Genomic DNA, 15,683 nt, shown 5'->3' on the forward strand with positions numbered 1-15,683 from the left:
ATGAAGCCTGAATGACTTTAATCATTGGAATATAGTCAAAAAGGGAAAGTGGTTGTAAGAGGTCACTTTTCCAGAAAGCCTCAGTCCCAGAGACATCCTCCTTTTAGACAAAAAAAAGAGAGCCATGGTCTGGGTTTTCCAGGCAATGCAAGGAAACACTGTACACTTTCTGATACTTCTCTGATTCTCATCACTCATGAAATCCAGGTGAAGTAGGGAATTTGGCTTCCTTTGAACCATTTCTTTGTAGAACCCAGTGCAAGGAATGCTGCAAAAGAACAGAACAGCAAAGGCCCAAGTGGCAGTGGGTATGATCCACCTGCTTTTTCTGTGCCAGCAACCAACAGAGACTTCATTGCAGACCAGAAAATGATCCTTTTATTTTTAAGCAGGGCTAATATGGTAGCAATAATATTTCAGCAAGTTCCTGAATTGTGCCCATGACAACATGACTGTCATGAGTAAATTGAAATTTTGTTATCTAGTCTGCTGAATGCTAGTTTCAGAAAGGGAGAAAATTCAGTCAATATGAGAAATCTCACATACTAGCAGTGAAAGATGGGCAGGAGTTTTAAAATTAAGAAAGTTGTCTTGCTATCAGTGTCAGAAAAAATCCCTTTAAAATTGCAGACTTTTAAAATATACAACAGCAGTAACAAAAATTGCCAAAATCAAATAAATTTCTTCAGCAAACAACTAAGGGTGTTAAAGCAAGTGACACAGAATATGAGCTTGCGGTTCATACGTGCTTTTCTCGAGGTAGATAACCCAGGGAACATAACTGGTACATGGTTGGACAGATTTTCATAATCAGCTCCACCCTCTGGTCAATATATTCTTCTGTTTCACTGTAGGTTGTCCTCATTTCCTCCTTGCTGAGTACAGCTTGTGAATTACTATGCAAACTGTACCACACAGAAGACTTAACTCTGTCTTCTAGCATGGGGACCCTCTGGCACTTAAAATACACGTTAATTTTATTCTGTATTTCAGTGCTGAATACCACAGGGTAAGTAGCACAGTACTGGATGTAGCTTAATTTAGGAAGCTTGGTTGTTAATGATAAATATCCTTTCTTCACTTTTTAAATGTGGAATGTCATACAATTGAACCATGTCATTTTTTTAAAAGAAGAAATAATTGGATTTTGTTGTTGCCTAATTCTGCACTAGCTCCTGTCTGTGAGAGAAATCTGTAACACAGGGATTTCTAATGGCACATCTTTTAAATAACCTTTTCAAATAACCGCAGTAGTTATAAAACTCCTTTGACTCTGAATGTACCTACAGTAGCCTTTGCATTAGGACTTGCCTGATGTGTAACAGTTCAAAGATAGCACTGAATAGAGACCAAGTGGAAACTTGTCACAGCTTTCCCCTTCTCATGGAAGAAGAAATCCAGGAAGGAACAGTGAAGAAAACTTTCTTACTTTATCTGTCTTCACATTTCTCTTTCCTCGTTAGCCTTAGCTCAGTCTGTTTTCCAGTTGCTTGCTGTATTTCATTGATGAAATGATTGTGTGATATTTGCTTGTAATCTCCCAGGTTTCTCTGAAAGTCATTGCTTAGATTTTGAGGGGTAGTGGGGACATTCACTGTGATGCATTCGCTAAGGACAATATATATTCTCTATACTGTGTCAAGTACAACAAGGATAATTAAGGAGGGGGCACCACAGACACTGGAACTGAACCTGGCTCCTGAAACTGTGGACCACTGTCAGACTATGTCAAGAACTACTACTATAGACTTGCAGTCCTGGAAATCCGTTGCCTATGCAAAACACCCAAAGAGCGGAGCCATTTATGCTGTGATCTGTGGTGGGACTTTGGTCTTGTGTCAACTCATCTCTGCAGGACTTGGTAGCACCACAAGGACTATGCATTTATAACTGCTTTTGTTCTGCAGCATTTTCAGGGTAAATTAGAAGAGCTGGATGAGATAACAGCTTTGTGTCATGAGAGATTTTCAGGGGTTAAAGGAAATATATAGCTTTCCAAGAAATAAGAGTTACACATTACACTAGTTTACTGTCTTTTACACATTTTGTTTTGAAACAGTGGGGATGACAATGCCATGAGCAAGTTAATAGCAAGTCTTTGCTATTATTCTGGTATTGTCTGAGATGAGCTGCATCCATCCAGTCCTTCTGTAGCTCCCTGTACCTAGGAAAGCTGGTCTTCTTTCAGTTCAATGGGATACAGAGCAGAGGATCCTTCCACACTACATGAAGTGAACATATCCCACCTTTGACTCACTCTCAGAGCTTTATCATGAAGAAGTACAGATGGGAAGAGAAAGGGTCAGACATAGATGAAATCCTAGATCTATTCAGTTATTCAGTGAAAGACCCAAAGACATGTACTGAGGTCCCAACATTCTTTCTTACACAGTTTTTGAGTCAGTAATTCCCCAAGAGCTTCACTGTGTTGTTTTTCTTCACAGGATCAGGCAAAGGCCAACTGGTGGCTTGAGAACATGGGATCCTGAAACAGGTAACTGCATGTCATTAGTGCTGTTAACATCTAAGGCAGATTTTGAACATACTAGCTGCTCTTTCTTACTTTCATGTGTTGTATTTCAGCTTACCTCACCAGATGTGATTTTAACAACAACTCGAGACCATTTTGTGACTGGACACAACCTTGCAATGTCAACCAGGGAGTGTGGATACGAACCAAGCATGACACTCCGACTGATGGAACAGGTCCTGATGGAGACTATCCTGATGGAAGTAGGTGCTCTGTTGTGGCATTGTTGATTGCCTTTTGAAGACAGCTTGACGACCTTTATTTTTCTTTCTTTGAAAGAGAAAAGAGATTCATGAAGCCCTTTGAAATGTGTCAGTTTCATTTCATGATGGCACCTGTCTTTGATTTTTCACTATGTCAGTTACAAGTAAATTAAACTGGGTTGCCCCATCATGGGTTGGAAATCCTTATCAGTGCATGGAAGTAGAAGAAAGCTAATTATATCATGCAGTGATGTCCAACAGATCATTATTCAAGAGAGGTCTTGTGGCCAAATTACACTGATATCAGTTAAAGGCAATAAATGTAATGATCATTGTACTAGAACTAGATAATGTTCATGCTAGCAAAGTATTACAAAATCAAATTTGAAATTAATGAGTATCTTTAAAAACCTTGTTCTCAGCTACATGTGACTGAAAATCTGGGGTCTAACGTGGTCATATCATCAAACGAGTGCTTAGTATGGCTCCATCTCTGTTTGAACCGCTATCCTTGCATTAGCAGATCCATTTATGGGGGATCAGTCTGCAGTCATACTGCTTTCTGTAATTATCTCGAGACTGAAAGGTCAGCTACTGTCAGACTTAGTAAGCGGATTAGAATAGTATTAGTTAGGATTTTTGCTAAATAATTTTCTGCATTTTTAATATTTTGATAATAACATTTAAATTGGCCTCTTGAAAGAATAAATACTTTTAATTTGGATTCACACAAAAAGTAATGTTTTGCTTTTTGAATTGACACAGACCGTATAACTTTAAATGTGGCTTACATTTTCTTGCCAACTAAAACATATAATGAATGTTGTGTGGAGCTATACTTTACCATATAGAAATGGTCTTTCATTTCTTTTTGATGCCTTTCCATAGTCAGATGGGAGACACTTGACTTTAACTGCACTGAGAAAATGTAGCTTTGATCTTTGCCCATGGGAGGTGAAAACTTCAGCCCTAGTGAAGCAAAATATGATCTCATATTGAACCAATTCATACTAAAACATTTCAAATCCTAAAAGAAATACTGTGAGTTTCTGAATTTTGAAAAGTTTCCTTCCTTTTCATTATGTCAAACCTAAATATTTTGATGGAAATATCTACATTGCTTTCTATCCCTTCCATTTTGAGACAAAAACAAATGCTGACAAATCCCTTGTGCTAGCAATTTGCTCATCTTAAGACCAAAATCTTTAGGAAAAAATATATCCCTCAAGAGAAGGTGTATAGCAGATCACATTATTTTCCTTTGAGGAAAGAAGAAACTGAACATGGATCAGTGGGGTACTTTGTCTGGAGGTGCTGTCTCTTCAAAGAGGACTACCTCTTTATTTGTGATCCCAAAATAACTGTTTGTGTGTGATGGGATTTATTTGCTTTGCTCTCCAGCTCACATTCTAGTTTGGATAACTACATGGTGCTAACCATTGCAATGCAAACTCCAAATGCCCTCTACTTTGCTTCTTTGCACTGCTAATGATGCCCTTGATTTTTTCCAGAGTTGGGTTGTACTTCAGTTTTAAATGACACCTAACAGGTTACAAAGATTCAACCATATTTTAATTTTTTTCACTCTGCAGAAGGCTATTTCATCTATCAAGAAGCAAGTAATCTGATCCCATTCGACACTAACAGGCTTGAGAGCCCAGATACTGTAGTTTCTGAAAAAATATGCATAGACTTCTGGTACTATATGTTTGGATCAGAAGACATGAATGAGCTGAGAGTGCTTATCCAAGACAGCACAGGAGAGTCTGTGGTGTGGAGTCGGAAGGGAAATCAGAGTGCCTTGTGGAAATATGGTGCCATCACTCATACTTTTCCAGCACAGAGAAAGATAAAGGTAATATATTTTCAGAATAAATTTCTTTGTACAGTATCAGTATTTGTTCTCCCCTTGCAGGCTGCAAAAGCTTGTGCATGTAAGCTGGAAAAGATAACCAAGACGGGCTGACATAGCGCTTAGGGATATGGTGAAGTTCAGAACTGTCAATGTCAGGTTAATGGTTGGACTAGGTGATCTTCAAGGTATTTTCCAACCTAGATGATTCTGTGATTCTGTGATTTGCTTGGTTTATATTTTGTAAATATAATGGCCTCATGCTCTATGCCAATGAAGAGAAATAAAAAACAACACCCTTGAGTTTTACTGGTGCTGTTATTTAGGTGATAAAATATATTTAGTTTTCTCTTTTTTTCCTTCCTTCTCTCCTTCATTTTATCACAAAGTCAAGAACTATAAGTGCCTTAATTAAATGCAGGTTTGTTTGCTGTGAGCTAAGGTTTGAACTTTGGGATACTGCCTACATTGGACTCTTCTGTAGAATCCAGACAACTAATTTTCATAAATCATTTATCAGTCAACAAAATAGAGGCCAATGCTTCTTGAAGTCCTTACCTTATTACAGAAAATATATTTTAGACTTCTGAGGGAAACTAGGAAAACCGTTATAGACTCAGCTTACTCGATGCCTTTAGAGATAGACCAGAAAGAATATTTTGAACATATACTAAGGGAAATGGTCTCATATTTGCCTAAGCAACTCTGGTGCAGTCATTTGCTTTGTGTCCTGCCTAGGTAATTTTTGAGGCTGTCCGAGGACTGACAGAATATGGGGATACAGCATTGGACAATGTGAGAGTAAGGGATGGATCCTGTGGTAAGTCTGTATTTGCACCTTAATGTATGCTCCTTCCTCATCTCTGTTTAAGTTGTTGACCATTACTCAATTCCATATACAATATAGAAACTCTCATAAATTCAAACCACGAAAGAGAAATGGCAAAACTTTACAGCTCATTTTATTTGAATGTTGTCTCTTTTGTTGTAGTTTCTTCCTAAATCTTTCCTCATTACCTCAAATGTTCAGAATAAGTTATCCCCTTCTCTGCAAATGTGACCATTTTCACAAGGTCCAGCAAACTTTACCTTCACTTTAAGTCTCAAGTGCATCTTTAAACCTAGCCAAGGCTATGCACATTGGTCTTGGATTCCAGATTAAATGCATTTTACAGCGAATCTCAGTTCATATGAGCTCAGCAAATACACATCACTGCCATATGTCACAAAAAGAAATAACGGTGAGTCAATAAAGCTGAGTTGCACTACCAGCTCTGACTATGAATCAGCAATCTGAGCTTGATCCCTGACCCTGTAACAAATCAGTCAAGACTGGCATAAAGTGTGGATGACTAAGATCTGGAAGTGAATTACAGTTTAATCCCATCTTTACTGACAAGCATGCAATACTTACAAAGTGTGAATTGAACAAGAAACTTGCTCAAAACCCCATAGAAAGTGTCATTATGTCTTAACGGGCCTCATTCTCTGTGAAATGTTACTCGTATAACGACAATAAAATGTTTTCAATTTACACTAGCCAGGACAAAGATTTCCGTTTAGGTCCACACCCTCAGAACATATAATTTTCCTTAAAATTCTGTGAAAAAAACTTGGGGCCCATTTTTTGAAGGTTAGGGAAAGACAGTTCTTCATCTTCCCAGGCATATTAGCACATGATTCAGCCACTGGATGGTGCACTAATGTAACTCCCAAAAGATAAAAGAAAAGTGCTCCTCCCTCTGTTTAGCTGTATGGCTACTAATATGAGGAAAATTAAGTGAATTATTAGGTCTGGTAAAAGCCAAAGTCCTCCCAACCTTTTTGTTTCTACAAGAATGTTTGATTGAATAGATATTTTAATCAGTCACATGAAAACTAAATATATGTCCATTTGTCACAGGAAAAATTAGCTTCCATGGCAACCTTATCAAGCAGTTTTTAGGCTATGATGTTTGACATTTATACTGTCATTTGCAGAACTTCTTCACCTTAGATCTCAAAGGACAATAATCTTAGGAGGTTTTCTTCTATTTTGTGTCACATCTCTACAACAAAGTTAACTTAAAGCTCATTGGGAAGTATCCATTGTGGGAATACAGACATTTTCGCCAATGTTGAAAGAGCAAAAAGAACAATTCTCTGCTAGATATGCAAAATCTGCATTTACACTGGAGTAGGGAGCTGGATATGAAGAAATGGGCATATAAGAAACAGATGGACAAGAAACCAGTGCATCCAAAGGAGCTGATCCCATTTTGCAGATAGGTTATTACAAAATACCTTCAGTTTTGAAGTTAGTGCTTATTAAGTGAACAGGATCATTTTGTGCAGAGATTTATCAGTATACACTAGGCTTCAAGTTATGTGAAGTCTATTGGCTTTTTCTAAATTATAAGCATAAGTATCTTGCAAAACCCCCACATCCAGCTGATTTTGAATCACATGGTTAGCACAAAAGCAGTAGCACCATAGCATGTAGTTACTGCATCATTATTCAAAATTCTCTAACTTGTTCTTCTACAACTTGTTTTCTATATTACGACTTAATCCCTATAAATAAGGCTGCCAGCAGTGTCAGTAATACGGAAGACCAACTGCCTTACTTGTGGATTCGTTTGGATGATTATACACCTATAGTGCATCTATAAGTAGGTTGGAAAGCATTGTTCTCCATGAATCAATTCATCACTTAGTTACCTCCTTGTACACTGACTGCTGTTGCAACTCAGTGCACAACAGAGGGTTCACAACGGTGCAATACGAGAGTACCTGAATGAAGAGAATTGGTTTTTGTTCTGCAAAGGGTCAGGAGTGAATGTGTGAGTGCTCTGAAGGTTTTAGTCAGTCTGTTGGATCTGAATCTCTGGAAGTACATCATTCATTCACATGGCACCAGGTGAATGAACATGACATCAAGAGAATAGTCATCCTGGTGTTGCTAGATCACACGTACAAGTACACCAGGAGGACCACATCTTTTGGAAGATATCTTTATGATGGACAAAGAATATTTGTTAGCAAGCAGAAGCAGGCAGGAGGGAAGACTCCACAACATGACTGTTTGTTGTGTCTGTCAGTAGAAAGCTCTTACAGCTCTCACATTCCTAAGAAATAAATATCAAGAAGAAACAAAACTCTCTGATTAGAAACCACAAGTGCCCTGAGAATTATTTGTTTCTGCTATATGGCATCTGCTGGCAGGCTACTCACTCCCAGATCTGCCAACACTTGCAGACCGTATGCCCTTCATGCCTTAACATACACACCAGAGGGAGTCACATATCCAATTGTAAATACACTTCCAGCTCTAGAGAAGCATGTTGGCACAAACTCAGTCACTGTCACAAGCTAACAATCAGATGAGCTTTCCTAAGTACTAAAAAGACCCACACATCCTCATTTTTAAATATAGGCAGTTCCACTTGCTTCAGTGGAAAACTTCTAACCTTATGCTGGTGAAGAATAAGTGGAAAATCTGGTATGCTGGCGTGTAAGTAGCGTTCACCCTGTAATGTTATTGCATTGCCTTGTCTTTTCTACTAACAGAAGCTGTCTCTACCCCTGTACCACCAACACCTACACCAACAGAATCTACACCACCTCCAGTGACAGGTAATTTTAGCACATAACATATGCTAGTCAGTGGGTTGTAGAAGGGCACCTAAATTTTTTTACTACCAGTGCTATTTCCTCGCTTCAGTTAATTTCTTTGGGTATCTCTCTATGGCATTGCCTTATGCCATATAAATCTGCCTTTTCTGTTTCAGTTCTTCCATATGTAATCTATAAAATGGGGATGATTGTGTTTTCCCTCTGCACAATGAGGTGGCTTTTCTGGATGTATCCATATGGAAATGAGTACATATTCCCTTTTCCTGTCTCCAGAAGCAATTTGCAGTCTACATGGGGATCCTCACTATTACACGTTTGACAAGCAGCGTCATGACTTCATGGGCACCTGCACCTACACCCTCTCCAAGCTGTGCGAGAGCAACAGCTCGCTGCCCTACTTCAACGTGGAAGTGGCCAATGAGCACAGGGGAGGCAACACTCGTGTGTCTTATGTCCAATATGTGGACATTGATTTGTACGGCTACAGGATCAACCTGGGTAAAAACAGAGTTGTCAAGGTAAGATTGGAGCCCACTATCTATCCTCAGTAACCTATAGTGTGAATGAAGAAATTGGTGTACAATGACTACAAATTTCCAGCTTGCATACAGTATTATTCAGAGGGCAGTCAGATATTTAGGAGTAGGAGTAGTGTGGAGTTCTTAAACATTGGAATTACAGGATTGAAAACATAGGCTAAAATTTTGTGTTGTCTTGCTAAAAGGTGGGATTAGAGCTGACACTCCAGATGGGGATGGTGGGCTAGACTACCTTTCTAGCTTGCCCCCCATGCTCAAGCTTGATCTGCACCAGGGAATAAAAAGGCCTTGCATTAACTGAGTCCTGGTGGTTATTTCCCGATCCTTTATGGTAGTCTGTAAAGCTGCATGTTCATCCTTGATTTCTTGTTATTCCACATCACTGATAACTTCACTTAACACCTGGCATTTGCCATAAGGCAGAAACAGATGAGAAAGTCCTAGAGTGACATTCTGATGACTCTCCTCACACTGATTGTGTCAGTTGACCAGCTATTGTATTTTAAGGCTCCTTTATGACTTCTTTCAAATAAAGGACCAAGACAGCAGACATGTATGATTCAAACCCCCAATAAATGAATAGGTCACCTTAATTCATTACCACCCTTCTTATAAGAAAATAGTACAGCAATTTATGTGACAGGAGATAAAGGTTTAAATGTACACCAAGACCTTTCCCATCTGATCTTAGAAACATAGTGAACTCATATATCCACATTTGCCTAACAGCTTCTCTTTCATACCTTTCCCCTGTATTTACTGTTTTTATTATATATATGTTTCTAAGTAAAACAAACTTTCTTACATATGTAATAAGAACAAATGTTCAAAGTAGATACTAACTTAAGTAAATTTTAAATAAATTGAAAATTTTACTTGGACACTTACTTTCTATTGTCTGGCATTTCAAATGTGAAAATTAAAAGAGAAAGAAATAAAATGAAGATTTTTCAAGATTTGTCCTATCCTGAAAATTTTCTGAGAATTCATTCTAACTACATTTTTTTAATCTTATTTTATCCAAAATAAAAAATAGGTCTGTAAGCAGTTACTACTGAGAGACCATGCAAAGTCTTGGACTTTTGCCAGCTGGGTCTGATTCACTAAGCTCACTTTGACCACACTTGGAAGCTACGTAGCTATGTTACTGTGGCTTCAAGGCCCTGAATTACCTGCCCATATACAACATTCATATTAAGTAATACTTGACACAATGTGAGTTCTTACTGCTTACTGTGCAAGTCCTGTGCTCCATATAGGAATGTGATCTAAGAGGGTCACTATTAAAAATACTTCTTTTGAAGTGATTATAATGATTGTCTTTCTCTATGCCTGCAGGTTGATGGAGTCAGCCAAGTGCTCCCTCTGACCTTGGCACAGGGTGTCAATATTGCCTTCAGTGGGCAGTATGTTGTGGTTACTACTGACTTTGGGCTGAATGTTAAGTTTGATGGAAATCACAGAGCAGAAATCACTCTTCCCAGTACCTATATGTCTAAAGTCTGTGGAATATGTGGAAATTATAATGGGCACAAAGCAGATGACTTTCTTAACCCTGATGGAGAGATGGAAACAAACTCGGCCAGCCTTGGCAACAGTTGGCAGGTGTACAATGACTCCAGGTAGGACTCAACTGGGATGTTAGGCCTTAGCTGTTGGTTATGCAATGACCAGTATTTTAAGAAACTGCTGTATGTGGGCCAAAAATGTTAGGCACATGGGATAAAATATATTCATGTCAGTGTACTTACTTTATCTATCTATGTGGGTAAAGTTTCACAGCAAATTTAAGTGTGCTTAAAAAGAGAAAATTTGAATAAAACACTGCAGATACCCACTAAGATTGCAGTTATTGTTATAGTATATTAATGCTAATACTTGAAGACCTTGTTTGAACTCTTCTGAGATACTTTACTATTTCTCTTATAATTTCACAATATATTATTTAATTATTCTATAGGTTTAATTTCAAATGCTTTTACTTTTTGTTTGCCCTTCTTAAGTATCTTCCATGTAGAAAGCTTGACTTAAAAGAAAACCAATATATATTTGGGCTTGTTCCAGGCCTCCCAAAGTTTATAAGGCTGAAATCATATTAAAATCTGAAATTCTCTCCTAACTATTAGAAATGTAGAGCTTTAAAACATGTCATGCTTAATCTGGGGACAGTCTTGTAGTTTTGTTAGATGTAATTTGAAAACCATCTTAGGTGCATCCTAAGTTCATCGGCGAATTTTTCCACATCATATTTTTTTCCACACTAGGTGCTTGCCAGATGATGGCCATACTCCAAATTGCACTGCTGATGAAAAACATATGATCCAAAGCAATGAATACTGTGGTCTGATCACAGAACCCAATGGTCCATTCCAGAATTGCCACTCAGTAGTTGATCCACAAAGTTATTCTGAATCCTGCCAGTATGATCTCTGTGAACTTCATCTGAACAATGCAGCCCTCTGTCAAAACCTGCAGGCTTATGCGGACGTGTGCCAAGCTGCAGGAGTCCAGCTGACACCATGGAGAAATGCAACCTTCTGCCGTATGTATCAAAGATTACTGGAAATTACCACTTGTCAGGAAGATATAATTAGGACTCTCTGAAGACAGAGTATTGCAAGACACTGTTTTGAAATCATGTAACAATCTGAATCTTGACTATCAGACTAAAGATTTCAGCATTAAATACAGTCCCCAGTTTGATTCCTTTGGGAAGATTCTAGTGAAAATAGTTGAACTGCTTCAGATGAAAGGAGAAAATACTGTCTACTCCATCTTAAAATAGAATTGGAGGGTTCTCCTTTGAATTCTTCTAGTGTCCCTATATTTTTGTTCAGGTGTATTAAGTGTCTCAGGGACATGTGACTTAGAGGGGTTTTTACCTTCTGAAAAAGCTACACCTAAATTGAAGTGTCTTTTAGAAAAAGTATCTCATTTTGCACATGCTTAGTAGACATGTAAGAGTTTTACCCACCCTCCCTGCTGAGAGCCTGAGCTGCCTTCTCCTATGCGCCCAGCCTCTCTACCCTGCAGGGTGGCCAGGTACCCAGTTAACAGAAGGGAAGCTGTGTCTTCTCCTGCTGCAGCAACCTCAGCAAAAACACATTAACGTGATACCTTATGTGAACATAAAAGGGACATGAGCCAGAGCAGATGAAAGGCAGAACAGTAGATGGAGATAAGGAATCCAGGCAGTCTGGAACAGTGAGAAAGGAGCTTTGACTAGGAGCCGGACTAAGGAATAGGCTAAGTGGAAGACCCTGTATTTAGAGAAAGCAAGTAGGATCTAGAAAGGAAAATGAGAATTTGCTTAGAAGTCTATGGAAAAGAGGAAGGACAGGTTGAAACTGGCTAGGCAGAGAGCCAGGGACAAAGAAACACAGACTAGGTAGCTGGTCCAGGGGCTGGAGGTTATTGCTCTTGCAGGAATAATGAAATCAGAGCTGATGGGAGGAATAAACCTGAGATCGAACAGAGAAGAAACTCATAGTTTTGTAGCAGTGTAAAGGGAGTAGGATGAAGGAGGAGCACGTCTGACAAGCTGAGCAGAAGATCTGGGATAAAGGGAGAAGGAGAGTATTGGAAACATTATCAGTGGCACAAACTCCCATATGTATAAGAGAGGAGGGAGTGCCGGCCATTCATCCTTATGGATGTGGAGGAAAGCACAGTGTCCTGTACAGGCATAGTGAATCATGGTTTCAGATGGGGGAGAAGGCAGCACAGGTAGGCAGCCTGGAATAAAAAGCCAGGACTGAAGTAAGAAGCCTGTGTAATACAGATTGTAACCATGTTAATGGAAGTGGAGTAGGTAGTGAGGGTGGGGAAGAGACAGAAACACACAGAGGTACAAGACAAAAGGTGTCAAGTATTGAAGTAATAAACAGAAGTCTCTGCTGGAGATTACATGGGAATAATGACCTTTCTTCTGTGAATGTTAGTAAAGATTAAATAAAGAACATTTCTCAAGTATTCAGGCATATATTGTAGAAAAAAACCCCAAAACAGATTACCTTTAGAACAGGATTTAAACAGTTTGAAAGTCCTGAACAGATCTTTTCCCACCAGAAGCAATGCAAGGAACATGAAATAGTGATCCAGTGCCCTATGTGCCTTCTGTGCACGTAGGAGATGAGGAGACTAACGAAAGAGACTTGTCTGTAAACACTGGAATGACTGAAGCCTGATTTCTTTCTGACTTTTGTTTCACATTTGACTGCAGTCCCTAGCTGGAGCATTTTCTCTGCTGGGGACATTACTGAGGTTTTCTCTCATAGATCCTATGGTTTCTAAGCAGGAGTGAGCCCACTCTGTGGCTGTTCTTTCCACTGAAGGAGTTTGCAGGATCTCTCCTCTTTGCCTTGCACCTATTTAATTTAATGGACCTGACTATGTTTTTGTCCTCTACCAGTCTCACCAACATATTTCCAATAGGTTAGCTGGGTCAAATTTAGCAAGTAGGAGGATGAGCAGAGAAATGTACAATTTAATTGTGTGATCTCTGTCTCCTGTGGAAAGCAGGCTAAAAATACAGCGAGAAAATATGTAATTGAAAAGTGAACTGCATTATATAAACATAGAGAAGCTGAAAAAAGATTGTTCAGGAAACTTCAGTTCTGGCATCTTCTCACCTGAAAATGTCAGTGTTTAAAGCCCCTAATTAGCTTGGATATATACATGTAGTGTATGTAACAAGATATAAAAATAGAATAGAGCACTCCTACATCCTGATTATTTAACAAACATTAAAGACCTTGGTGAATTGAAAAAATATTAATTAAGAAGGTACAATATAATTAGAATTAAATATCAGGACTATGACCTAAATATGGCACATGTCTAGGACAACTAACTAACATGACACCATTATCCTCAGCCCAGTTCAAGAATTAAGCAATCATCTTCAGGAATAAGAGGTCTCCTAGGAAATTCTCTCCATGAGTGAAACCTTAAACAGCCCAAACCTCAAAAGGAATTAAAGGGTGGTAAGATAGCAAAGGCATTCAGCAAACTGCCTCAGAACTACAAGATGTCCCTAAATATTTCAAACCAAAACAGAATACAGTATTAAACAGAACCCAATACTTCAGTATTTAAAAAAGGTTAATAAATAGGTTTATCTTTTATTACACAGCACTAGCCTGCTCTGCCAACAGTCACTACGAGCCCTGTGCTGCAGCCTGCCCTGCCACCTGTGTTGATCCAATAGCACCCTACAACTGCAACCTGCCGTGCGTGGAGGGCTGTGTGTGCGACAGCGGGTACCTGCTCTACAACGACCGATGCGTGCCCAGCCAGCAGTGCGGGTGCTGGCACAACGGGCAGCACTACCCCGTGGGCTCAGAGTTCTGGACGGACAACACCTGCTCCTCAAAGTGCACGTGTCCCGCGCGGGGAAGCAAACTCCAGTGCTCCAATGCCTCATGCCCTGCAGGCCAGTACTGCGGGGTGCAGGATGGGAAACCTCAGTGCCTTGAACACTCCTACGGCACCTGCCACGTCCACGGCGACCCTCACTACAACACCTTTGACAAGGTGACGCACAACTTCATGGGCAACTGCACCTACACCCTGGCCAAAGTGTGCTCCAACAGCACCTCCCTGCCCTACTTCAATGTGGAGGCCAAGAACGAGCATCGTGGCAACACCAGAGTGTCCTATGTGCGCGAAGTCCTGGTTGAGGTGTACGGAAAGCGCATTGCCATTGTCAAGAAGGAGAAGAGCCAAGTGCTGGTAGGCACCGAGGGAGGCTGGCACGAGCGTGGTGCGGCTGCAGGGCAGGGCTGGGTTTTCCTGGCAGGGCCTGGCATGTACGGGACATGCCCGTTGTCCCAGGCCCACGTGGGTTCTCCTGAAGCCACGGGGTTGCTTTGTTTTCTTTTCTGGAGGGGTTGGGGAAGGAAGAGGCAAACGGTCAGTGTGGCCCATGTTGAACAGAGGCCTCTGCAGAGCTCAGAACAGAGACACGGCTCTGCAAGCCGCAGGGGCGTCTGGCTGTGAGGGCCTCATGGGCACCGGTTTGCTGTGCCTGGCCTGGCAGCTGCTTTCCCAGGGGCAGGGGAGGCCAGGGCCAAAGCCGGGGCCCATTGCGGTGTGTCTGCCCTAGGTGAACAATGTGCGCCAGACCTTGCCGGTGAGCGCAGCGGGAGGTGCCATCACGGTGAGCAGGAGCGGCCGCTACATCGTCCTGGAGACAGACTTCAACCTCCGCGTGTCCTACGACACTGACCACTCGGTGGAGGTGAAGGTGCCCACCACCTACTTCAACCTGACCTGTGGCATGTGCGGGAACTTCAACAACCGGAGAGAGGACGACTACATGATGCCCGACGGGCAGCAAGCCGCAGACTCCAATGCGCTGGGGGAGAGCTGGCAGGTCCCAGACAGTGACTCCTCTTGCGGTGTCCCCATCCCGTCCCCACCCTGCAGCGCGGAAGACGAGAAGCTCTACCGATCGGACCAGTTCTGTGGCATGCTGACTGCCAGGCCTGGCTCTTTTGAGCGGTGCCACGCCGTGATCAACCCCCAGAGCTACTTTGAGACCTGCTTCTATGACCTTTGCGCCCTGAATGGTGGCCAGGAGTTCCTGTGTGCCGCTCTGGAGGCCTACGCTGATGCATGCCAGGCAGCCGGCGTGACTCTTCTTCCCTGGAGGAATGCCACCTTCTGCCGTGAGTTTCTGTAGAGAACTGAATCTTTGAATAGCTCCCTTTTTATCTTAAGTGGCTGATTTCAGGCAATAAGTTACATAGCTTAGAGATCTGAAATTCTTCACGTAATTACTTCAAAATATTGAGAAATAAAATTCTGTAAATGTCACCTCATTATTGTTGTTTGCCAGGGAGCAGAGGAGAATTTTGTTCATTATCTCAAGAATCTGTGTCAAACCAGTAACAGTAGGTCCATGATAATGTGGAATTATCTCTGGGTTTTATATGATATTT

General features: G+C 40.8%; 1 protein-coding gene across 1 annotated transcript in view; it reads left to right on the forward strand.

Moving 5' to 3' along the window:
* The first annotated feature begins 941 nt into the window (after nt 1–941).
* The window catches only part of LOC141946946 (IgGFc-binding protein-like), a 60,873-nt gene continuing 46,131 nt past the window's right edge, over nt 942–15,683 (forward strand). Inside the window, exons 1-11 of the mRNA XM_074877416.1 lie at nt 942–1,009; nt 2,445–2,494; nt 2,584–2,733; nt 4,326–4,588; nt 5,324–5,405; nt 8,135–8,200; nt 8,474–8,718; nt 10,078–10,361; nt 11,004–11,281; nt 13,874–14,472; nt 14,846–15,410. Coding sequence (XP_074733517.1) covers nt 942–1,009; nt 2,445–2,494; nt 2,584–2,733; nt 4,326–4,588; nt 5,324–5,405; nt 8,135–8,200; nt 8,474–8,718; nt 10,078–10,361; nt 11,004–11,281; nt 13,874–14,472; nt 14,846–15,410 — 2,650 coding nt within the window. The remainder of the gene's footprint in view (nt 1,010–2,444; nt 2,495–2,583; nt 2,734–4,325; nt 4,589–5,323; nt 5,406–8,134; nt 8,201–8,473; nt 8,719–10,077; nt 10,362–11,003; nt 11,282–13,873; nt 14,473–14,845; nt 15,411–15,683) is intronic.

Source organism: Strix uralensis, chromosome 9, assembly GCF_047716275.1.
Source record: "Strix uralensis isolate ZFMK-TIS-50842 chromosome 9, bStrUra1, whole genome shotgun sequence".
NCBI classification, from domain to species: Eukaryota; Metazoa; Chordata; class Aves; order Strigiformes; family Strigidae; genus Strix; species Strix uralensis.